Below are 24,024 nucleotides of genomic sequence, written 5' to 3' on the forward strand. Positions count from 1 at the left end.
TGCTCATAAGTATTTACCCCAGTGAGTTCCCATGACCCATTGTATGTTTAAGATCATAATATGGTTACGTCACATTTGGAAGTAAAGATAACATGACATCTAACCACCACAAACCCCAATGATGTTCATGATCACATGCTAGTGAGGCTACCACATGACACTACGTACGAGGGACTTTGCCCCACCCTCCTGAGTAACAAACGTTTGTGGTCATCAGGCAGTCATTCACCACTTGCAACATTTCCTCTGGAAGGAAATCTGTCTGGCAACGCAGCAGAAATGATGGCACAAAAGCTTTTATTTCACTTTTAGTTGTGCTTCTCTATTATAGTATACGCTCAGTTGGAATTTTAGATGTAAATTTCTGATAATGAGAGCATGTGTCAGCATGACCCACTGTCAGTGTTTGATGTGTCATTGTGCTTTGTCATTTCCAAAAAGGAACAATTCCTTTTTCAGGAAAACAGTTTTTTTTTTAATTGAAAATACAAACATACAGTAACAGTACAGTGTGTTTTTCTTGTAAATATGATTTATACAAAAATAATCCCTTTCATTTTAAAACTGTTTTACATAGTGTATAATTAGCCCTTAATGGGCCCCTAATCCCCTAAAATGAGTGTTATCAGTTGACAAAGTTCATTTCATTTTTACTTAATGTTATAACAAAGTTTTGTTATCAGAAATAAATCTGAAATAAATATTTCATATTCCATAAATAAATATATAAATAGATTTTTTAAAAAACAACAAAAAAATAAATAATAATTTAACAGATAAATAATTTAACACCATGATAAAAATGGCATAAACGTTATGTTTTGGACATTTACCAAAAGCATTTATAATATGACACCTATTGGTCAACTCTCTGTCTCGTCATCAATGCTCTGGTCCAGACTCCTGAGGCAGCGGGCGGTGTCCTGCCCAAAGGACTGGAGCTGCACCAGAGTCAGGTGAGCTGCCACCTGAACCTCATAGTCCCCTGGTAGATGTAAGGCCATGGGAGTTGGTGAGGGCTGCACCACAGCCTCTTCTTGGGCCATTTTCAGCATCTGCAAAGCACACAAAACAACATCATGAAAGTGCCTTTAAAGGAAGGATCATTTGCCAAGAATGGCAGAGATTTAGAGTATAACATTACCTTATTGACCTGGATGCCAAGGTCTTTGATGTCAGCCAGTAGGTCAGTCACTTTGTCTTTATTTTCCAGCCGAGGTGAGACGGAGCTCAGTAAGGCCCGGTGCAGCTGAAGACCCTCAGACATGTGTTTCAAACCAGTCTCCTAATATGAAAGAATAAAACCAAACTGGTCCCATGATCTGTTTTTAAACCCTCATTTCATTTACAGAATTACTCCCCAGGTACAGATGCTTACCAAAGTGAAGTTTTCTGACACAGCTCTGAGCACAGGAGCAGAACGGATACCAATGGTGAGTGCCATCGTCGCAAGCTTAGAATTTTCTGGAGAATTGAGTTGTAGCGTCTGTGGTGAAGAGATAACGGCTGTTATAGATAGATTGCAGCTTGTTATGCCACAGGATGCACACACTACCTACTTAAGTGTTTGTAGGCCCATTTACTTATTGAAAGAAAGAAAAAACACAGCAGTGGCAGAAGTACTCAGATCCTTGAGTGAAGTAGTATTACCACAATATAAAGAATCCATTTGAAGTAACAAGACATGCATTAAAATCAGCTTCAGCATTATAAGCAAAATGAACTTGAAGTACTCAGTTATGTAGCATTGCACCTTTAGTGTAATGTTTTGTAGAATTTTGTTGCTGTTGACATGTAGTTACATTTTATCCACTTCAGGGTACTTTAATCCAGATGATGCATCATATTTCCTAAGATCATTCTGGCTTTTGAAGGTAATAACTGACCTGTAAAGTAGCTATAAATGTTTTTAGAAATGCAATAGTACAAGATTAAAGTAGCATGAAATGAAAACACTAAAGTACCAATATTCCAAACTTGTACTTAAGTACAATGATTAATGCAAATAATTTTAAAACGGTGAAAATCATAAAAGCATGTATGATTTTGACAGATATGCTGGAAATAGATCCATTAGATTTAAGAGATTAATGCTGGTGGATATCAGCAGGTTTCATGACTGCTTTAAAAAAATCTAGAAAACCTATAGCCTTGAAAAATATAATTAAATATAACTATTAATCTTAATTTATATATGCTTTATATCTAATTGTTAGTTTTACATAAAATATAGTTATATTTACTTAATTTTGTGAAGTTTTGTAACTAAAATCCATTTGTTTTATTAAATCAATCTTTAGCAACTCAGTAAAACAAAATTTACTGTGCTATATATATTTGTTTTCTACCGGCTGCAAACTAGTCAGTCATATTTGTATTTTCTTACATGTTAAGAAAATAGAACTCACAGATCTCTTCAATTTGTCATTTGCAAAATCTGCTTTGTCATTATCAAGTTAAGTCAGACCAACTTGGTTTACTGAAGTTGCTAACACTTGGAAAGAACAATGTAATTTCACTTGTCATTTCTTATTTGCAATAATTTCACAAAATTAAGTAAATACATTTATCATTAACACTTGGATATAAAACAAATTCATATTTATAATTACATTTACTTTTTTTGCTCAATTTTTCTAAAGACAGATCAACTTAAAAGATTTTAGTAAATTACATATGACAAAATAATGTAAAATACTGATCATGCCTTGTGAGATCAAATATGTAATATATAGGCATTGTAAAAACAAGGATAGAAGTCGTGAAACCATAAGACCATAATCCATAGTTTAATGTCTATGCATGGTGATTGCTGGGAGGTCTGTCAGGCCGTAACGGGGACATAGGTCCCATTAACAATCATACAGAGGCCCTTTTATGGGTTCGTGAGCAGACCTGCACTGATTCCCCACCCGCAGCCTTTAAGCTCCGCTGAAAACATGAAATCAAATCACAAAAAAAAAAACACCCCCAAAACCAACACTTTATCCACTGTATCTCACCTCTGTGTGAATGCAGGATTTGTGCGTGTCGGGAATGGCGAGTAGGATCTTTTCTATCAAGCTGCGGCTCCTCTGCACGAGCTCCTGAAACTGCGTACCCCCAACAAGTGCGCTGCTCTCCGGCACGGGTGCGCTGCGGGCGAAGGTCGCCATGTAGCAGGGAATGGCGAAAACTGCAAGAGGATAGGGGGGGGAAATTACATCCGTCACCGCTGAGGCATCAAACAACCCGGTTTTATACACCCAGCTCAAGTGTGTGTGTGTGTGTATGTGCGTGTGTGTGTGTGTATGTATAGAGGACAAGAGGCAGAACAAAGCCTCTCCCTCTCCTCAGCAGCTCCTCTGTGCTGCAGCTCTGGGCATGTCTCCCCTCAGGCTAAATAGCTGCATGAGTTGGGAATAGTCACTGTAATGTGAAACCCAAGCCAAAAGTGACTTGCAGTTAAACATAGCAAAAATGACCGTTTTAGCAGATGTAAAAGAATTATAAATATACTTTTTAATCCTTAAAACAGGTCCAGATGCTGTAAAATTAACTTTAAAAAATAATATCAGTTAATCCAAACTCTACTAGTCCAATGCTTCCTTCAGAGTCCGTGCTGTGTCTGGAGATGATCAGCAGAGGAAGAGAAAGCAGCATTTTACAAGTGTTACCTCACCACTACTCACCAATCAGGATGTGCATGGCCTCTGTTGAGGAATGTCTAAGTATTGACCTCAAGTGAACACTAGCCATGATATATGTCACACTTTCTTATATACAGAGGCTCCTGTGGAGGGATTTCCCATTTTTGTTCATTTGAAGAAGTTACACGATGACTGACCGGAGGTTTCAGCGAAATTCACATGTACATTCAAAGTCTCGTTACTTTTATTTATTTATTTATTTATTTTCAGCCTAACATACTTGGATCTAAATTGTGGTTATTGATAATAGTGATATGCTGAATTAAAACACAATGCTAGATGGTCTGTTTTACTTAAATATAGCAATTTGGTTTTTAAAATGATAGTCAGTTATAAATTATATTAAATATTAAATGACTCAATATAAAGAATTTTTGTTTTAAAGATCAATGATTTAAATTAGTACCCTACAAATAAAATGTTTAACAGGTTAACTCTATGAAACATGGAAGGACATCACTGTTCTTGCGAAGGTTTTAGACGTCTTTTAGAATATTTTGTTGGTATGATTTTCATTATTTTGCTGTAAATTTACTTGTACTTTTCACTAATTTTAAGCTAATTATTGGCTTGTCTCTGCTTTCGTTACTCATTGCCGTCTTTCCCTTTATGTTTCTTTTGAAAGGATTTAAGTCAGTTTTCTCAGGAAAGATATAACTATAACTGAGTAAAACAACGCAAAAAAAAGAAAAGAAAACTGTGAAAGACATAGATGACTCTGTATCTATTTCTTATTATGTAAGAATATTTTCAGCACAATCCTCCAAAGTAACACAATTCAAGAATTTCATTTTTGGGAACTGGAATTCGTTAACTGCTAATTTCTTACATTGATGTAACACATCTTTTAGTAAATGTATGAGTCCATACAGTTGCACAAAATCTCGAAGTCATAAATGACTGATCAAGAGGAAACAGGCATTTCCTCTGGCAGCATTTAAGAGGGAAATGGAAATTGAAAGTAATTAAAATCACAGTTGTTAGTGAAATATTGGGTCTTTTGGGAGGATTCTTTCCTTTTCTTTTCTTGTGATGTCTGTGGTCATCCTATGTGTTTTTTGGGCCAGCGTGACTGGCCACACTTGTGGCTTTGGATTTGCCATTAGTAGACTGGAAAAAATGTACTTACTGTACATGTACACACTAAGAAGTAGCCAACACACACACACACACACACACACACACACACACACACACACACACACACACACACACAGCTGTATTTACCTTGATGTAAATAACAACCCACCTTAAAAAAATAGCTCAAAAAAGAGAGTATTATGACATTCAAAAGGATTTCTAAATTGTGGACCCCTTCGCGGCAATTAGAAAGACTTGAGTTTTGTATTACCTAAAGTACACTTGATCCACACAGGTGCCCACTGGTTCAGGGAGCGTGACCTCAGATGCAATATTGAAGAGAGAAAACAGCAAGGCTTGACAGATACAAGAGTGCCATCTGGTGGAATTATGTTTTTTTGGGTTTTTTTTTTTACATAAACAGTTATGTGCTTACTCTCTGCATAAAATGTTTTGCTATTCATTCACAAATCTCTCAAAGGTCAGAGTGCGGTAAAATAACAGTCAACGAGGTGCTGACCAGCCGCCAGAATCAAATGTTGGCATTGCACGTTTGTGAAAACCACAGATATGTTACATTTTTATATTTATATCAGCCGAGTTTCTCATCAGGAGGAGAATGGGTATGATGGATGGTGTGACACTTAGGTGAAACACCTGCCATGTAGCAGACTGCAGCAGACCACTTTTCAAGACCAACAAATGCGAGGGTTTTTTAACTTCCAGTTTAGTGCTCTGCTAATTTGACTGGGTATAAAATCACTATTTTGATTCGTCTGGCTTTTCTAGACTTTTCAAATGTTATCAGACCATATAGATCAAATCCTGATTTAGAAACTAGTAATTTTCATTGACCTATTTACATAGGCCTTTCTTACAATGAGAGTCTGTGGGAAAAAAAGTGTTTTTGGGGCCCTTGACATCACATGACGGACCCAGACATTTGAATGCCATGTTTAGCCACCTTGTCCAGCTAGCCTGGCTCGGTCCAAATGTTAAAAAGCCGGCCAACTGGCACCTCCTTGGATGAAGTACCTGAAAGCCACACTCTGGTAAAAGTTAAAGTGGTCTTTTAGAATAATTCTTGTGTAAAAGTCTAAGAGTATCTGATATTAAGTGTACTTGAGTATCTAAAATAATCTTAGAATATTAAATGTGACTAAGTATTTAAAGTAAAAGTACAAGTAAATGCTGGTCATAAAAGAGCAAGTGGTCAGAATTCAGAGAATTATAAAGTTTATTTATTCATAACATACACCACCTCAAAAGTGGAGCCTACACAATAATTGAAGAGGAATGAAAATGATTTAAAGAACAAATTACTTTCTTCCCATTCCTTTATTCATCTGTCTGTTCCTCCCTTCCACTCTTTATTCCCTATTTTGTAGTGAGCAACTGAAATACTTAGGGAAAATGTTTTGGAGTAAAAGTAAAAGTTGAAAGAAATATAAAACACAAGTAAAGTACAGGTATTCAAGCGAGACTCCAAGAAGTCACGTATGTGAACGACATCAGCTAACAGGATTAAAACATGGAGCCAAGATGTTGTTGTATTGCAGCTAAACAGTCTACACCTGTAAGTTGCATGACCCATCATAAAACCATGACGTGTCATTCTAACATTCAAGTTTTTGTATGAAATAAATACACCATGTGTTCATTAGTGAGCTAGAGGTAATAGTTTGCCTTCAGTTTCATTATTACACAGAGCAAAGCTAACTATTTCCCCTTGTTTCCAGTCTGTATGCTAAGCTAAGCTAAGTGGCTGCTGGACCCAGCTACACACACTACACAGGCATTACAATGGTATCGATTTTCTCATTTGCAAGAAAGTGAATAAGTGTATTTCACAAATTGTGACCCTCCTAATACTTCAGCACCACAAGTTATCCAGTAAATCCCGGCTATACCATTGTGGTGAGAGTTATGTAATCACCTCATAGGTCAGTCCTGTGCCTCTATTGTAGCAGATCAGTTTGCTTCATGCTCTGACACGAGGCCCCTTGATCAGTCAATGTAGCTATGTTACATCTGGTCATGCTTGATAGGCTGTGAAGTGAAGCCGTCAAAATCTGATCCCTGAAATCCACACTGGCCTGATCTCCAATCAATCCTGCACATGAAAGGAGGGCATTATTCACTGCTGAGGCCTCGCTCTATGGCCTCGTCAATGACCCAGTTAGAGGCACTATGTGGTTGGAGCACGGAGAGGCTGCAGGAGCATTTTTTAAACTTTTGAACGCATCCACTTTGATGCGTCATGTCATCCGATTTCATGTTTGAATCTGCTTGTTGCAGCTTTATTATTACTCTAAGTGGTTTTCTTTTGGAGTTAGTGTGCTGTGTTTGTACTCCAGGGAAACCTCATGGTGTTCATAGGAATTTAAAATAAGGTTCTACTGGGTCAAATACTCAGGTCTTTAACGGGAATTTTGCAGACGTTCCCACAGGTCAGTCTGCCGGGATATTATCTACAATAGAGTGGTGCCGGAATGAGTCCTATATCCTGGAAATGAGTTTGCATTGTAGCACTCCCAGTTCCCTCGTCTTGCAGTCAATGTTTTTTTGTATGGTGCTTTGCTTAGATGCCTAACATAAAGTCTTTGGGTTACACAAGCTTAAGAGGGTTCCGTGTTTTGTTCTACAACATGAAATGCCCAACTCATAAATGTTGAAGTCTTTACTTGTGTTAGAAAAGATGCTAAAAAGTCGCTGAGTGGGACTACAGAACGTCATCTCACCAAATAAGCTTTACAGCATGTCATGCTACCGCGGTGTAGTTTGTCTTATAGCTTAACATCATCCTTTTAAAAGTGGTGTTCATTTGTGAAGATTATCTTGCTGGACAAAACATGTTATTATAATCTAACTTATCTTTTTACATATCTTCTTACTCTGCGTTGATCCTGCTTGTTATTATCATTATTATCATTGATGTTCTGTATTACCTTTACTTCGTTACTGTATTTTTCTAACATGTTTCTTTCTCTGATCGCCTGTTTAAGTCTACATTAACTCTTGTCTGGCCTTTATTGACTTACTTCAATTATTTTATTAACTCTGGGGTTTATTGCCTCTGCTTTGCTTTGTTTATCAAAGCAAGTTGTAAACTGTGTTTTTAAAGTAAAATATGAATAAAGTTATTATTATAAACTTTTGTTTGCCACAGAGGCTAATTCTGTAATAATATTGAAATCAAAGGGAAAAAAATCCCACAGTGTTTTATGTTCAGGGAACCAGGATAATCTATGAATTAGGTTGGCTGAGGAGTGCTATTTCATTTATGTAGTTGACAGGTGCCCTTTGGATCCAAGGACGATAATTACCTCAAAAAAAAGAAGGGAGATGTAAGATTTACTTATTTGTTTTGTCAGTAAGTCATAACCCAAAAATACCAAGGCACACTGTTATGCAAGTTCAAAAGCCTTTAATTCAGCGCCTCCACATTTCAGCTTACAGTCTTCATTAGGGCATGTAAAAACAAGTGGCAGCTCACAGATAAACCAAGGCTGATGTGCCAGACAGTCAGAGCAGCACTCAATAATTGTCACAGGTGCAATCAATGAAGTGATTGTGCTCACACTCAGGTCAACCTCTTAATTCCATTGTACTAGCTTGGGGGGAAAAAACAACCTCTGACTCGGAAAAGTTCAATGAAATGGCCATTAAGGTCGGGATTCCAAATCAGGAACTCGGGGAAGATCCAGGAAGACCTATAGAAATGACCCCACAGCACAGTGGGGTTAATGGTAAGCAGAATTACCTGTTTGTCAATTACTTTTATATAGTTTGAGCTGTGAAACGTGCTTTAATAACTTTATAGTGGAATTTCCATTAGGTCGATTTGAGTTTGGCAGAAGTCTGTGCAAGCATTAGGGTTGTATTTTCTTTTTTAAAGTTGGTTTATATGGAAGTGTCTGTTTTTTAATTTTTCTTAATATGATGTTTGATTAATCCAAAGACTTAAATAAAACTTGAATTACAAAAAAAGACTTGGGTTTAGAGAACCCAGAGGACCACTTCTAATTTTCACAAAAGGTTTCATTATCCAATGTTCTCAGTTTTTGATATTAGATATTGTTTATCTGCAATGACTCTAGTTAAGTAAATGTCTTCTAACATTTTTAGTACTAAAAATATTTGGCCTAAAGGAGCTGACATTATTGCAGTTGCACATTAGTGTTCATGCAGAACATCAGTCCTGTGAGTACAAACATTTGCCCTCTGGTGTTGAAATACCATATGTCTTCCTACTCGACAAATACTGAGTGCTATTAATATTTTCTCCACCCAAGTGTATATCAGTAACTACTTGTTGATGTTGTTTTCACAATATTTGTGAAATATTTAAATATTTAAATCAGGAATATTTAAAATTACGTGCACTGATGTTCATATGCAGATCCACAGAGAATCACCAGGACGTCATGGTAAGATTTCATTTGAAGCCATCTTTTCATTGTGTCATGTGATTTCTCGCAGAGGGAGAACAAAGATGTGCTGTTCCATCTCTTGGGAAATGGCAGAGCCAAGAAATTGCAAAATGCATTTCACATGGATGGCCAGGCCCAACCGAAAGGATGTGTTGACCAAGGTAAGCCAGTACTCTGGTCTTCCTCAGAGGAAGGAAGTTTGGACATGAGTAGATGTTTCAGGAAATGAGTCTGCAACAAACATGATGATGATAGAACTTGAGATTCCATGAAAACTAAGACTCAGATACAAAATACCTCCATCCTCCTAATTCGTCATGTCAGTGCAAGTCTCATGTGTAATCTTACAGTTGTGGTTTATGCAGGTTGAAACATTTCGTGTGAATTCTTTATTTTCCCGGGTTTTCTGTTACACATTTCACAAAAGATGATATATCCCCTAGGGCGTATCCAGATCGAGAATTTTGAGTTACATTTAATTCACGTCACACTAGTTAGTGGGTCAGATCTCTGAATCTAGATTTAGATTTAATGTCTACAGTGGAATTATAAGCACACATATCCATGTCCTTTCCAGTAGTTATTATGCCTTTGTAATGTTCATTAATACTCACCTTTCTGCTATTTCACCTCCTGTGCTTTTAGCCATGCAAAGTATAACAGTAAACACTAATATAATGAAGTCATTTTAATCTTACTATTTATCAACCAAGACAAGTCTGCGTGAGCAAGTTAATTTTTTTGTGCTTGAGATATAAATTTGCAAGTAATGTCAACCCTAATTTTATTCTGTAGATCAAGCAAGACTAGTCTTACTTAAACTCCTTAATTTTTTGTGTTTAAAATATAAACTTGCAGCAAAGTCAACTTAATTTTATTATGCCGATAGTCTTTGTGTAAACTACTACACTTTTTGTGCTTAAAATATACTTTTGCAAGTAAAGTTAACTTCATCTTATTATGTAGATAAAGTAGTTGTAGTAAAGTAGTGTAGTTATTTGAGTTCAGTCAAATTTTCACAAACTGACAAACAGCAAACCTGGGGCTGGTAGTATTCCAGTTGGTTTCTGGGGAAAGACAATTGGGGGAACAAGTTTTGGGGGGGCCTCAAAAGGGGCCCACAGCTCATTTTGTCCCATGGGCCCACTATGATTTATCCAGCCCTGCTGTGAACATGTTCTGATATTATCAAACACTCTGTTGTTATGATTGTGTTTTGCTGTGTGTTGATGCTGATATATTTTTCTCACATATACAAAAGCATATTTGGCAAATATATGTAAAAGTTACACACATTTCACAGCAGGGGGAGCTGTGTTGCACAAAATTGAGTTAGGACCTTTAAGCAGTAATTTCTTCTTCAGAACCCTTTGTTTTGTCTACGAATCAAACCCCCCAGAGGACATTAAAAAAGGAGACTATTGCGTTATATTAGCATTATATAAGGATGTCCTTGTCACTCAGGTGTCATTTACCTTTTTTTGGCTGACAGAAGAAATCGGGTGCCCACACAGGCCCTCACTGGGAGATCCCATGTGATCTCGGAGCCTGGAAACATTTTCACCTGCAACCCAACCCCAAACAGGACCGTGCTCTGTGGGATTGGATGCGTCACCTTATCCCCCACTTTGTGTCCCATTACCCAGCAGTTGTAATGCTCACACCAGTGTATCGTGTCTAAGGTAGCAGGCGGGGCAAGCTGAGCTGGCCTGAAATTTAAATTAACCTCAGTGGCATTTATGTGTGCTGGGGAACAGGGGTGTTACATTACTGGTACCCCCACTCCCGCTATGCACACACACCTGTCGTACATACAGGTGAACAAAAGAATGTGTGCACTCAGGTACATTAGCAGAACGAAATACAGAGTCACACGTCTGTTGCTAGTTTCATGTTTATCTCCTCTTGTGGTGAGCATCCCTTAACAGTGACTGGTTTCAAAGCCACCGTGAGAGTCTGTTATCAGAGGAGAGAGGGAAGGAGGTGTGTGTGTGTGTCAGGAAATGTCAGAGAGGGAGGCTTACCATCTATTTTTCAGTGCTGTTGAACCTCCTGCTCGTCAGGGGAGGCTGTACCTGGGCTTCCTTAAGATTAACTCTGTCAAGATCAATATCATTGTTTTCTGTAAAACAAACTCAGCCTGTTAATAGAAACTATGGAGCATGGACACTGTTGAGCTAAAAAAAAATAAAAAGAAAAAAAACATATCTAGCACAAACAACCTTTTCTGAATTTGTTTGCTTTTAGTAAAAGGAAACCAGAAGAAGTAAATCGATAAGTGGTTTCCTGAATGATAAATGTCTCCTTTTGTACACTTTTTTCTTTTCTTTTTTTTTTTTTTAAGGTATACTGTGCAAGATTTTCCTGGAAAACAATTTATAGACTCAGCTGTCATACACACAGGTGGTACTTGATGGTACTTTGTGTGAATAATGTTGTGTACATCTTATTGTGTATTTTGATGTACTCTATTTTATGATCTTTTATAATTTATGTAAAGTGTCTTTGAGTACCTTGAAAAGTGCTCCATAAATAACATTATTATTATTACTATAATTACTCATACAAAAGTAATCCCTCTAAATCATTATTTATGACCTGTTAGAAGTGTGACGGTGTACTTATCTGCAAAGACCCTGTTCTCTGCCTATACTCTCTTCTTATTTTGCTGCGCTTGAGACATTCCTGAGCACAGTGCGCAGGTGAGGTCAGGACCTCATTAAAAGGTAGCACCTAGGTGCCAGACCAAAAGCAGTGTGCATTCAAGAGGAAGTTATGAAAATCATGTACATGGCACTAGATAAATGATGCCAATATAGCGAGGCAAAACGCCAAGCAGAGAAAAGTCATTCCAAAATGAGAGTGGAGTTGGGGTTGGCTTTCACTTTCATTGACAATAAAGTCTATAAACAGTAAGCGTCAATTCCTGCACAGCACACTTAAAAAATTGGTTTGACATTTCGAGTATTTTTGAGAAGACTGATGTCAGTTTCAAGTCTATAGTCTAATTAGGAAACTACAGCTAGCAGCTGGTTATATTATTTTTTATATATATATTATATATTATTATACTTTGATCCTGATAGGCTTACCATGATATTCTTACCTTAATAATAAAAAATCTCACTCCCCTGCCCAAACCTAACCAACCCAACCAACAAGGATGAGTCAATGTAATTTAAAGTGACGTAATTCACATTAATCCATGAAGATTAGGTTTAGGCAAGTTGTTGTGCTCAGGTTTAGGGAAAAATGGCTGGGTGTCTTCAGGTTTAGGCCAGGGGTCCACAACCTATACAATCAAAAAAGCTATTTTTGGCAAAAACATTTTTTTGTAGCCACAATGTTTTGCCTTACAATGAAGGTTACACAGTCTATTACGTCAAAATAAGCTGATCAACATTAATAATAGTCCTAAAAAGGTATTCATTAATGCATTTTACCACAAAATAGCCTCTCAACAGGGGGCTATTTATGATAATTTGGAGCGTAGTCTTTGCAGCTTAGGCATTGACAGCAAACAAATCTTTCAGTCTGTCTCAATGCAATTTTTTTTCTTTGTCCAGACGAGCTGGGAAAAGCCAAGATGAGCCACCGCCACTGAGGTTCTGAAAAATTTAGGAAAGGACACTAAGCCATAGATGTATGATGCACACTTAGGGTGACAGAATGTTAAAACACTTTTTATTCGGTGTATAAGCTAGAAAATTTTACAATTGGAAAATGTGGGAATCACTCCAGGGCTACAACACCGATAAATGAAAATGTTAAAAAATAAATGTTATTCACTTCCATGAAAATTTTTTATCAAAGCCACAGGGAGCCACTGGACAGAGGCTAAAGACTTGCATGTGGTTTCAGATCTGCAGGTTAAGTAGTCACCATAAATCATAAATAGCCCACTGCAGAAGAGCTACGTTGTGGTAGAACACATTAATGCTGTGGCTTAAGGGGTGGAGCAGGTCATCCACCATTCAGAAGATCAGTGGTTCGATCCTTGGCTCCTCCAGGCCGCACGCTGAAGGATCCAGTGAAACCCAAATTGCTCCCAATGGCTGTTCAGTTGGTGTGGGTTTGTGAGAATGGTTACTGAGTAGCAGGTGGCCCCTGGTACGGTAGCCTCGTGCTCCATTTTATGAATGTGTGTGTGAATGGGTAAATGTGACATATGCTGTGCAAGCACTTTGAGTGGTCGGAAGACTAGAGAGGCGCTATATAAGTGCACGTCCAGGTCCATTTAATGAATATTCATTTAAAAGAATTGACAGGCTAATTTCGACTTAATAAACTGTGTTACCTTCATTTTGAGGCATAGAACTGCAAAAAGAGATTGTTTTTTTTAATTGGGCCAAAAATTGTTCTTTTGATAGTAAAGGTTGCTGACCCCTGTTATAGTACTATAAATAATTTAATCCAAATCTCTGAAAGAAAGCTAATGAACACATTTTCTAACACTTCCTTTAAAGACTGAGTGCTGCATTTGGTACAAAAGGGAATTTGAGGATGAGGTGGAACTGACTTTGGCTGCCACTGTGAGCGCTCTTGACCCTCACCGAGCAGCCCAGGGGCATTTGGAAAGTGCTTTAACCCAGCAAGGGTAGGCCAGGCAGCAGAGAGGGGGCAGCTGATCCCCTCAGGCATTCTTCCTTAATCTCTCCTCAAGAACTGGGTCACACAAGAAGATGGGTATATTCCCAGACTTTCTCCTCAAGTGTTTTTTATGGCCATCATAAATCATTTACTGGTCCTGCTCTGTTCTGGAGGCATGTGTGTGTCTGACACAGGGAAATCCTTGTTGACAAACCATTTCCCACATCTCAAACATCTAATTTCATTATTTAAGACTGTAGTGGGTTATTCTTACCTTTTCCTGTGGAACAGACAAGTCCATATCTCAGAGCACAGTCTGATATGGATTCAATTATGTGCCCGCTTAAATACATTTCCCTTTTTGGGGTCCCAGTTTTGTGTTTCATTGGAAGAGATGCGAATGCATAGGCCTGGTGAAATAGGAGATTCACATCCCTGGCAGCTCTTTTAAATGGACCATTAGGTCGTGGCCCCATAAATGTTATTTGAAAAACCCACAGGAGTGACTGCATCAGACAATATGTCTCCCAGAGGCACCCTGGGCGCTTATTGAAGGCCCGAGACAGAATGAAAAACAGCACAGAGGCAGATTCTCTGTCTAAATAACCAAGTTTGATCATGAAGTATTACTCTGTGTTCTCTTAATTACTCTTGATGAAGGGATGAGAGTGTTTGCTGAAGGGTTCTTCCTACTAGAATATTACAAACTTGTCCCTGTCTCGATTATAAGTCCTCCCTAAACTCTCTGTTTCATGACAGCTGAACTGCAGTAACCTCTAATTCTCTGCCTCTCATAACCTTTTCTGACAATTACATGATATTGCGTTGCAGAACTATTGGCTTGTGACTAAAGATTAGCATATTTTGCTGAGGAGTGATTCCAGAGCTGCAGTGTTTCTGGTATCAGCTAATACAACTCAAAGCTTCTATCATCTCTGGGTGACAAGTGATGAGTTTTTGTTTGTTCCCTCCTCTCATGGCTACAACATCATACGTCAGTGCATTTGATAGATGGAGTTTTCACTGGGTTTTCTTGGACTCTTTATGTGCAGTGTAGAGTACTGCTGTGTTGTATAATTTAGGGGTCCCATTGGTTATGGGGGTGAGCTAGCAGGGGTTTCCTGTCAAATACTCTAACACAGTGGTTCCCAACTGGTCCAGTCATGGGGTCAAGATCTCCTCTAAGTCATTAGTTCAAGACGTTGGCTTAGAACATAAAGAAATAAAACATATTGCAAGAATAAACAGAAACAGCACTTCAAAAATGGACCTGTGACCCACTTTTGGATGTGACCGACCAGTTGGGAACCTCTACTGTAACATACAGAGGTAGTGTGGAGATCTGCAGTTCTCATCAGCACGGAGCTCTACTATCCAAAACGTCACTGGAAAATTGATGAGTCTTTCATCACACAGCTATCTAATTCATCAGCAGAGTGATCCATATTCTTCATACTGTATTTTTCCTTTTTTTTGAGACAGTTGACTGAGTTCAGAAAGACAAACCCCAAAACAACAATTTAATTGAAAAACATAATTTTACTTAGAATATACTGGTGAATACCATAAGGGGTTTTAATGGAACACATTTGCACATGGAGTTTCTTCATTCTAGTGTTGCCTTTTCCCATTGTTGAACTTGCTGTTTGTCTCGTTCGTAATTGTCTGTGTGAGCAGGGTGAATCTAGGTGCATGCACCACTGAATAAATCCCATTTGTATCCCATATTTGGAGTTTGCCAAAAAAAACACACAACTGCTTTTAGTCCCTTAGCGCACAGACTAGACCATCAACTCGGCCAACAAAAACTCCTAATGGGCCACAAGAATATGAATTATTCATCTTGGCTAGGTTGCATCGGCCTGATTTTCTTGTGCAGATGTCTCATTGCCCACCTCAGCTCTGTGACGACAACCGAGCAAAACCAGCTTAGATTGACGATAGTCGCAGGTTTAAGCTACATCCAGTTTGGTGTGGGTTACCATTTCAGGTCCAAAGTGTAGCTCAGTTGCCCCTATACCACAGTACTAATGGTGGAGGACTCCTCTGACTTGCCCTGTCTGCTCGGCAGTGACTTGAGATACTCCAGGTGCCTGCGTGCGTCCTCCTGATTAGCCCTGACATAGTAGACCAGGTAGGAGATGACCATGGTGAACCAGCCGAACATGACGACCAGCATGGCCACATCTGTAGTCCTCTTCATCACCACACATAGGTCTATGTCTGGTGCCAGCAGGAAGGCAAGTCCTTGGACTCCTATCTCCTCCGGATCTGAAGTCTGGCAAACAATGCCCGTCAGCGATGCAGGCTCCAGGTCCACACGCGGCATGGCCATCTGCAAGTTGCAGTCACAATGCCACGGATTGTTTGTTAGGTTGGCGCGAGACCTCAGGCCCTCAAAGGCCTCAGCATTAAAGTGTACTAACTTGTTAGAAGAAAGGTCTAGGAACTGTAGTGAGGAGCCAAGGCCTCTGAATGCCCCGGGTTCTAACTGGCTTAATTCATTGTGTGATAGATCCAGTTCAATCAGGTGGGGCAAACCTGCAAAAGCATTTGTTGGGACTGTAGTGAAGAGGTTGAAGTCCAGGTAGACACGTCGCGTGTCATTGGGGAAATCCTGGGGGATCTCTGTGAGCTGCAGGTTGCTGCATCGCACCGTCTTGCCGCCGCTCTCACTCTCAGAACAATAACAGCTCTTGGAGCAACTGGTGGCAGCATGGTGGAAGCAGAAGGTCATTAGCACCAGGCTGTGCAGCAGCAAACACATTACCATTGAGTGGCGCAGTAACCAGTCTGGAGGTAGCAACATGGTGGGATATGGGCATGCTCCAGGAAGGACCACCTGGGTGCAGGAGGTGAAGTCGATATCAACCTCCCCAGTAGCTGTTGAGCCTATGACATAAAAACAGCAGGAAGTCACATTAGCAGTGGTGGAATGTATTGTTGTTGTACTTGAGATCAGTATTGAGATCAGGCACAAGACCACTTTTTGAAGATCTAGGCCTTGTCTCAGATTCGACCACATTTTTGCTCTGCCTTGTCTCAGGGTGCTTTCACACCTGTAGTTTGGATCATTTGGTCTGGACCAGGGAGGAAATGATACACTGTTGTATTTGAGTTCTGGTTTGGTTCCTGTTCACACAGACCTTTAACATATGAAGAGCAGTAAACATAAGGTTCTGTCAACTGACAGTTAACTCGATGACTGAGCAGTTTTGGCGCCATTCTGCGTCATCGGTGCATCATCAGCATTTTGTCACATTCAGGTGACAGAAGTTAATGCAGCAGCACTCTAATGCTTCGGAGGTGTTTATATTTATGTTCTTTGGTGTCACAAAGAGCCCACAGAGAAGTAAGTGATTGTAAGTATTTTTAGCCAGCATATATTAGATTGCAAATCGATCGCATGTTATCAGGGCTGCTGCTGGCCATGTGGGCGCCCTCAGCATATTGCTTCGTTGTGATGCTCACACATAACAGAAGAAAGATCACAAAACTTGATAAACTCTGCATAGGAAAATTATAGAACAGGCATTTTTTAGCAGCTGCTGGAGGCTCTCCAGAGGCATGTGTCTGCATTACCTTCTTCAAGGTCATAAATTAGGTTGCGATATGACAGCTTCTGAACAAGGTCTGCATTGATACTGATGACAGTAAGATAGGAAGGTATCTTTTAATAAGCTTAAGTTTTGAAAAACTTCCCTCAGCAGAGGCAACTGACTACATTAAGAACGTAAAATAATGTAAAAGCGGGTTCACACTGATGCACATGCCTGTAGCAGCAGTGCTGGTCTTTATCAGGATTAGGAGTTTACAGTCAGTGGATTGATTTAGTATAGGTTTAGATGTTTAAATCATGCTAAAATCACATGTCTGCTGTCATAAAATCCTGTAGTTGGTTTGTTTTCTTTCACACCACAAATGAAAGCTAACGGGCAAGCGAACCTGAGTTTGTTTTAACAGAACAAAACAGGGAAGGTGTGAAAGCACCCTGAGTCTCAGACAGAGAGGACTTGGATTTAATTGCAAGACCAGTAAAGATCACAACTGTGGGCATGTCATTAAATTTCCTGTGCAAAAAAGTTGAATAAACATTGTTAAAATCATTTCAGCTCATTAGTGTTATTTGCTTGCTTATAAAAAACAAAATAAAATTTCCACACGTAAAATTCACCTCTGTAATACATTTTGAGTATTTTATCAAGACACTTCTCGTGGTGCACCTTTACACACTGTACATATATACAGTATGTTTGCAAAGAAATGCAAGAAGAGGAATCTTCATTTGTTGCCTGTGGGTGTTTTTATGGGAATGTGGATCTTTCAGATCAATAGAGGAGTGCCTTTGCTTTGCATGTTCCACATTTTATTGTAAGTGTGTCATGCAGTGTGGGATTGCACTGGTCTTATCTTTTGACTCAGTCTCGCCCTGCTTTAGTTGTAGTCTTTATTCAGTCTCATCACTTAAAAGTCTTGCTCTTGTCTCTGTCTCTTCACACACTGGTCTTGGCCATGGTGGAACAACTACTCCTTGAAAAAAGAAAAAAGTACAGATTGTGATATGGGTGGTAAACAATGTTCTTCTTCTATAGTGTTATCTAACGCAGGAAATGGGAGGGGTTACAGTAGCTTGTCTAATTGCAGTGAGGAGGCAGCATGTTGTTGGCCAGAAGCAACTGAACTTGTGCTGTATTTCCAGGAAAGTCGAAGGATCAAACATTCCCTTCATACCAACTAAATAAACAAGCTACGAAAATCCTTTGGTGTCACTGTGCCTCCTTTATAATTGACATCCCTGTAATGCAAGGCTATTTCAGTGCACAGATACCAGCATTAACATAGTGATGTGACACCATCAAGAACAAAATGTTCCAAACGAAAAATCAATGACATTTTTCATAAAGTTATATTTACTGTGTATATCGTGTATTGTGTAAACTAAAACTGCCATTCTGGTGCAACATTTTTATTAAAAGTGACCATTGATGTGTGCTTGGTGTCAGTCAAGCTGTGCAGTTGATTGTTCATGAGGTCATTTAGTCAGAGGTGCAAGTAACACAGAGGTAAAAGCTTGTCTGTGCCCTGTAAGTTACACTTTATATTTTGTATGTAAGCCTTTGAAAATGGCAGGTGTACCCACCCTAACACACTTCATTAATAGCTGATCAGGGCTACCTCCTATCCTGTTACTAATCCTCTTAAAGAAAAACTCCTTAAGTCAGTGTAGCATCGGTGTTGGCCACCCAATCCTTTTGTCGAGGTAAATGCTAATGCTAGAATGCAGTGCCAAGGCCAACAAAACAGACAATGCAACGGCCGATCTTCTTTGAGACAGAAAAGGAACACAGAGTTCAACCAGACTTCTTAATTTCTCCAAAATGGCCGGAGACTGGGCAAGATCCACTTACCAAGATTAAAAAATGAAATCGATCTCTAAGTACCTTGAAGTATCACATGACGTTGGGGGGTAGAGGGACAGAGTGTAGTGGCAGTGGTGATGTGTATGTGTGTGTTAAGGGGACAGATGACTTGTCTACGAGACACAGCTAATAGCACTCGTTGTGTTACGCCACTTTCAGAGATGCCTGCCAGACAATCCCAATAATGAGGGGGAGCTGGAGGCTGGTGCAACAGAGCAAAGCACAGATGAAGCTGCTGTTAAGACTGCTGTAGTTTGCCTCCCTTAGACATGAGACGTTTTATCCATACATCTTCATTAAGGCATCTTCCAAAGGATTTCCCCCAGCAATCTGTGTCAGCAGGGGTGCACGAGGAAGTAAAATAGCATGGCAGATGCAGTTTAACACACTGTGAAATAAAAGTCTTGCCTAAAGTAAATGAGTAACGTAATGCTCCTGGAAAGGCTGTACTTTTCCCGTCACGCAGCATGCCAGCATGGTGTTTTGCCGAGAGATAATGGGGGATCAGGAACAGAAGGCTGGTGACGGAGGAGGAGAAAGCGTGTGGGCAAGGAGGGAAATTAGACACACCAGCACAGAGAAAGAATGATATCACGAGGATTTAAGGAGAGGGGGTAACATTACAGTAACAACACAGAACGGTGCTAATGAGATATCGAGGAAAGGGGCAAATGTTAGTCAGTCACAGCTGATGAAGACAGCTGGCAGTAAAAGAATAAAGAGGAGAGGAAGGAAAGAAATGGATGAGAAAAACACACAAGAGAGGGTGGAATGAGTGGCAGGGTGGGGCGCCAATTTTCCGTCCAAAATACGCCTCTCAAAGACATTACAGGCAAAAATGAGTCATTTTACTAATGGTCAATACATCATACAGCCATATCTAGTTAATGCAATAAATCTGTTGGCCTCCAAATCTGGTGAGGTCTTCACCAATGTTCCTAAAGTCACTGCCTCATTCTGTGATAAATAACCCCTCCCCCCCAACCCAAGCCTTTTAATTTGAACAATAAATACAGTGCTCTTGCAGCCAAAGGTCAGTCTCTTACTTCATAAATTCACTGGCAGTGCTGCACCGACAAGTCTCTGCCACCAATTATATGAGGAGCGGTCATTTGGTTTTTCACACCCCAAACATCAGAGGCATCAAAATGCAACACAAATGTGGTATGTTAATTCATTTTGTGATGTGGTGTTTTTTATGCATGTGTGTAGTTCCCGGGGGGGGGGGGGGCAATGGGCACATCCCTCTCAATATTTACAACATGCGCATTTGTTGCCCAAATTAAAACATGAGAGTAACACAGCAGTATATACTAAATTAAAGAAATTTACAACACAAATTGACACAGGGAATGCACAAACTTGAAAGCTCAACTGAAAAGGCTGAGAAATTAATTTGTTCCTGAGTCTGCCAACCTATTAAATCAGAGTATGGCCTCACTGCATCTGAGTCAAACACTGAATGTAATAGGTAAAATGAGCACTGTGTTGTACTGCATTCCATTCATTTTCTGTAGTGTGTCTGCGGTGATTTGTAGAATAAATGATTTTGTTTTTTGGTTAAATGTTGTTTGTATTTTTGTGCATTTATGTGAGACAGTTGACATCCTGGGACGTCAGGTAAATTTCAGAATTATTTCCCACAATTAAGTGAAATGTAATTTAGTGTAATCTAATCAAGTCTAGTATAAGTGCATAAAAAATTAGCAAAATGTTGCATGCTCAAAATTTTCTGGAGGAGGACTCCCACTATCCCCATGTTTCATATTTGTCCTCCCCAATGTTGAAGTGAACCCTATACACTTGTTGTCATATATGAATCTGACCTCTTTGTGGCCTCAGTGTCACAGTAAGCGTTGCATGAATGGCCGATAAATTGCTGGTTTCGACATGTCAATGGGGGGTTGGAGGGTGGGGCGCTGAATGACAGAGTGAAACAGGAAAATGAAAATAAAGCATCCTTGACATATCTAACCTAATTCTCTTTTTGCTGAGTGCAATGTGGAAATGTTCCACTGTATTTTAAGACTCCACAGAATAATCTTTCTAAATTAACCCAGAAATTAAAAACATAAGCACACTGTTACAGGAGGGCAGTTAGCTCCTCAGATCGTGTAATGGCCAAGAAGTAAAGTTTGTGTCAAGATTGGGGGAAACACATAAATGAGGGGTTTGAGGATTATCTGACATACATTTTTGAGCATCAAACACTTCTTGTTGGTTTGTATGCATACCTGTGTGCCTTATTGCACCATTTTATGGTGAAAATGTCTTGAATTTTCTCAAAACAAAAGTCCTCTGCTACTTTTGTGTTTTTCTGGTTGGGACAAATGCATGCATCAAATAATGAGGGGGATGGGATGACCTCTGATAATGACAATGAAAGACCAGTAGTCATTGTAATCAGTTTAAATTAGGGATGGACAATATTATCGGCATGTCATCGGTATCAAACGATATTGGCTTTAAAATGATAGGTCGGAATCGGCTAACATGCTGATATTTGCCGATATCACAAACTTTTTATTTATTTATTTTTAATTGACAAAGTGAACATGTACAAAACAGCAACCAAGCATCAGCAAAAAGTTGAATTATTGTTCTTATTTTGCACAATGACTGAATATTACATACATTGAAAAGCATTGTATTTTATGTCATCTGCTGGTGGGCCATCATGATAAAAGTATGCATAATATGGTGTTAATTCCACTACAGAAGAAACTTGATGATCACTACAACTAAGAGTGGAAAGATAGAGGATATATTAATACTGCATTGGTAATCGGCCGAATGAGTTGTTATATATTGGCATATCGGATATGGGCAAACAATCCAATGTGGTGCATCCCTATAGTTTAAATATTGTAGTGAGTATGCTGACAAGGTTTATTACAATATCTCTTCAAAATTAATATCCTGAACATAAACCTCTATGCTAAAACAACTCTGATGCAGGCCTATTTACTTCAAAATTAATCACAACGCATGCTGATGACATTTAAATTGCAAAATTAAAACAAGTTCAGTTTTTGCTCCAATGTTAATTCTACTCACAAGTAACAACCATCTGGTGGAAAATGAACTCAAAGGACAGGAGATAAAGGCGATGACTCGTGGGAACTGATAGCCTCATTAAGTTTGCTTTTTCTCCCGTTTTAGTCAGCACCATCCAGTGCTTGTTTCCAGCGCAAATCACATTTAGAAACCCACATTAAAACTGAAAAACAGTTACTCTTTCTGTGCATTAAGAATTATGTAGATGCATGCAATATTAAAAAATAAAAATAATAAAAAACGGTTTTCATCTACATACACACACTCACGTCTTTGCCGCTTTCCCCCTCCTTTTCATGATGTGTTCCTCAGCAAGTACCCCACAGTGAAATGGTTCCAGCAGATCAGAGCACTGCTCGAAAAGCGGTTCGGTCAATATTTTGCTTCGCTTCCATCAGGTCCTCTTGCAGCTCGTTAAACTTGTGCTGAGAGCCGCTCTGGCAGCTGCGACGCGCCACTGGAAATGCTCCTACAGTTCAGTGCTCGCTCAGACAGCCTTCTTTAGTTTCCACGCAACCAGAAAACTAGGCAACATTACTGGAGCCAGCGCGAGTGGACGAGGACGCAGCGCCAGGGCAAGGCTGTCATTAATGGCGATATCTTCCTGACTCTAATCCTGGATATGACAATAAAAAAAGGCAAAAAAGAAAACACTGATGTAAAGTCTAAAATGACAGAAACATGGCGCGCCATGCATTTACGCACAGACTTAAAGGCTTTGTAGTAATGCTGGCCATGCTTTAACGCAAACATACAGGGACTTATTCCATTCACATGCATCTGCTGATTGCTGAGTGAAGTGAATCTGTATGCATCAGGTACCAGTAAAGTAAGGGGTACCCCTCCTACACACACACACACACACACACGCACACACAGATAGAGAGAGAGAGAGAGAGAGAGAGAGAGAGCAGAAGTGATCTCATACACAGAGCAGTTGGCTTGGCAGCACACACTTATCATGTTTGATCTGAAGCTTGTTGTTTCAAACATGCAGCCTGCCTGCCAGGGCGGTGGATCTTTGGCCGTCTCCAGGCCCTTTTCCTGCCTGCTGCCAGCCGATAAGGAAGTCCAATCAAATCCACTATGAAAACGGACGTTCATGGGCACAGGCCTGGGAGAGTCTGCCAAGCAGCCGCTCATAAGGCATTAATGGAATTAAATTAAAATCAATAAAGTGGGATACTCCACCCAAGCCAGCCATTAAGAATTATGGACAGGGGGACAACATTTTCCAAATTTCCAAATTTGGACCCTCATCCACACCTACTTCAGCATCAGTGTCAAGAAATGTTTAAATCCATCACTTTGAAAAATGTCAATGCCACCTTGCTCAACAAAATTTGGTGGTGTTTCATCTGTTTTAATAGTAATAGAAGTAATTACAGATAACTTGTATTATTAGTGATATAAGTCAGTAAGTCAATTGTTGTACCTCATCTCATTTAAGGGTCAACCACAAACTTTTGGATGGGCTCATCACCGTGGACTTGGGCCAGGTTCACCTCTGACAGCGGGGGCTGACTCAATCCAAACTGCCCCCGTGGTGTTTTGTAAAAGATTAACTGCAGCTAGGCTAGTTCTTTCTTTCTTTGAGGTAGTAGTATTATAAATAGTCTTTTGTGATCAGTTACAGTGAAATATTATCACTTTCTATCACTTATTCATGTATTTATGTCCCTGTGAAATGAAAAAATGCCAGTACTTCACAACAGAAGTTTTTTTGTTTCCATTTTTAGTAATGTTAGATGTAAG

General features: G+C 39.4%; 2 protein-coding genes and 1 long non-coding RNA gene across 5 annotated transcripts; 1 reads left to right on the forward strand and 2 right to left on the reverse strand.

Moving 5' to 3' along the window:
• Nucleotides 1-451: 451 nt before the first annotated feature.
• Nucleotides 452-3,741, reverse strand: csf3a (colony stimulating factor 3 (granulocyte) a). 2 transcript variants are annotated; one of them, XM_042508455.2, is made up of 5 exons: nucleotides 3,672-3,741; nucleotides 3,003-3,175; nucleotides 1,379-1,486; nucleotides 1,145-1,285; nucleotides 452-1,055 (listed from the first exon to the last, which is right to left on the reverse strand). In XM_042508455.2, the coding sequence occupies exons 1-5, from the start codon at nucleotides 3,736-3,738 to the stop codon at nucleotides 864-866; spliced, it is 681 nt and encodes a 226-aa protein (XP_042364389.2). In that variant the 5' UTR covers nucleotides 3,739-3,741; the 3' UTR covers nucleotides 452-863. The 2 variants fall into 2 exon arrangements, with proteins under 2 accessions (XP_042364389.2, XP_042364390.2); XM_042508456.2 differs by lacking the exon at nucleotides 3,672-3,741 and adding an exon at nucleotides 3,499-3,616.
• Nucleotides 3,742-8,364: 4,623 nt separating this feature from the next.
• LOC148186344 (uncharacterized) lies at nucleotides 8,365-12,337 on the forward strand. Its single transcript, XR_015775029.1, has 3 exons — nucleotides 8,365-8,518; nucleotides 9,252-9,363; nucleotides 10,695-12,337. It is a non-coding gene; the product is annotated as an uncharacterized LOC148186344 (long non-coding RNA).
• A 2,961-nt stretch (nucleotides 12,338-15,298) lies between these two features.
• On the reverse strand, nucleotides 15,299-23,093 carry lrrc3ca (leucine rich repeat containing 3Ca). Of its 2 annotated transcripts, none has more exons than XM_042508258.2 (2): nucleotides 22,529-23,093; nucleotides 15,299-16,684 (listed from the first exon to the last, which is right to left on the reverse strand). In XM_042508258.2, exon 2 carries the CDS (start codon nucleotides 16,599-16,601, stop codon nucleotides 15,807-15,809), a length of 795 nt encoding a protein of 264 aa, XP_042364192.2. In that variant the 5' UTR covers nucleotides 16,602-16,684; nucleotides 22,529-23,093; the 3' UTR covers nucleotides 15,299-15,806. The 2 variants fall into 2 exon arrangements, with proteins under 2 accessions (XP_042364192.2, XP_042364191.2); XM_042508257.2 differs by having other exon boundaries at nucleotides 22,539-23,092.
• Between the last annotated feature and the right edge of the window lie 931 nt (nucleotides 23,094-24,024).

The sequence above is a fragment of the Plectropomus leopardus genome, chromosome 19 (assembly GCF_026936395.1).
Source record: "Plectropomus leopardus strain MGB_pleo_1.0 chromosome 19, ASM2693639v1, whole genome shotgun sequence".
NCBI lineage: Eukaryota > Metazoa > Chordata > Actinopteri > Perciformes > Serranidae > Plectropomus > Plectropomus leopardus.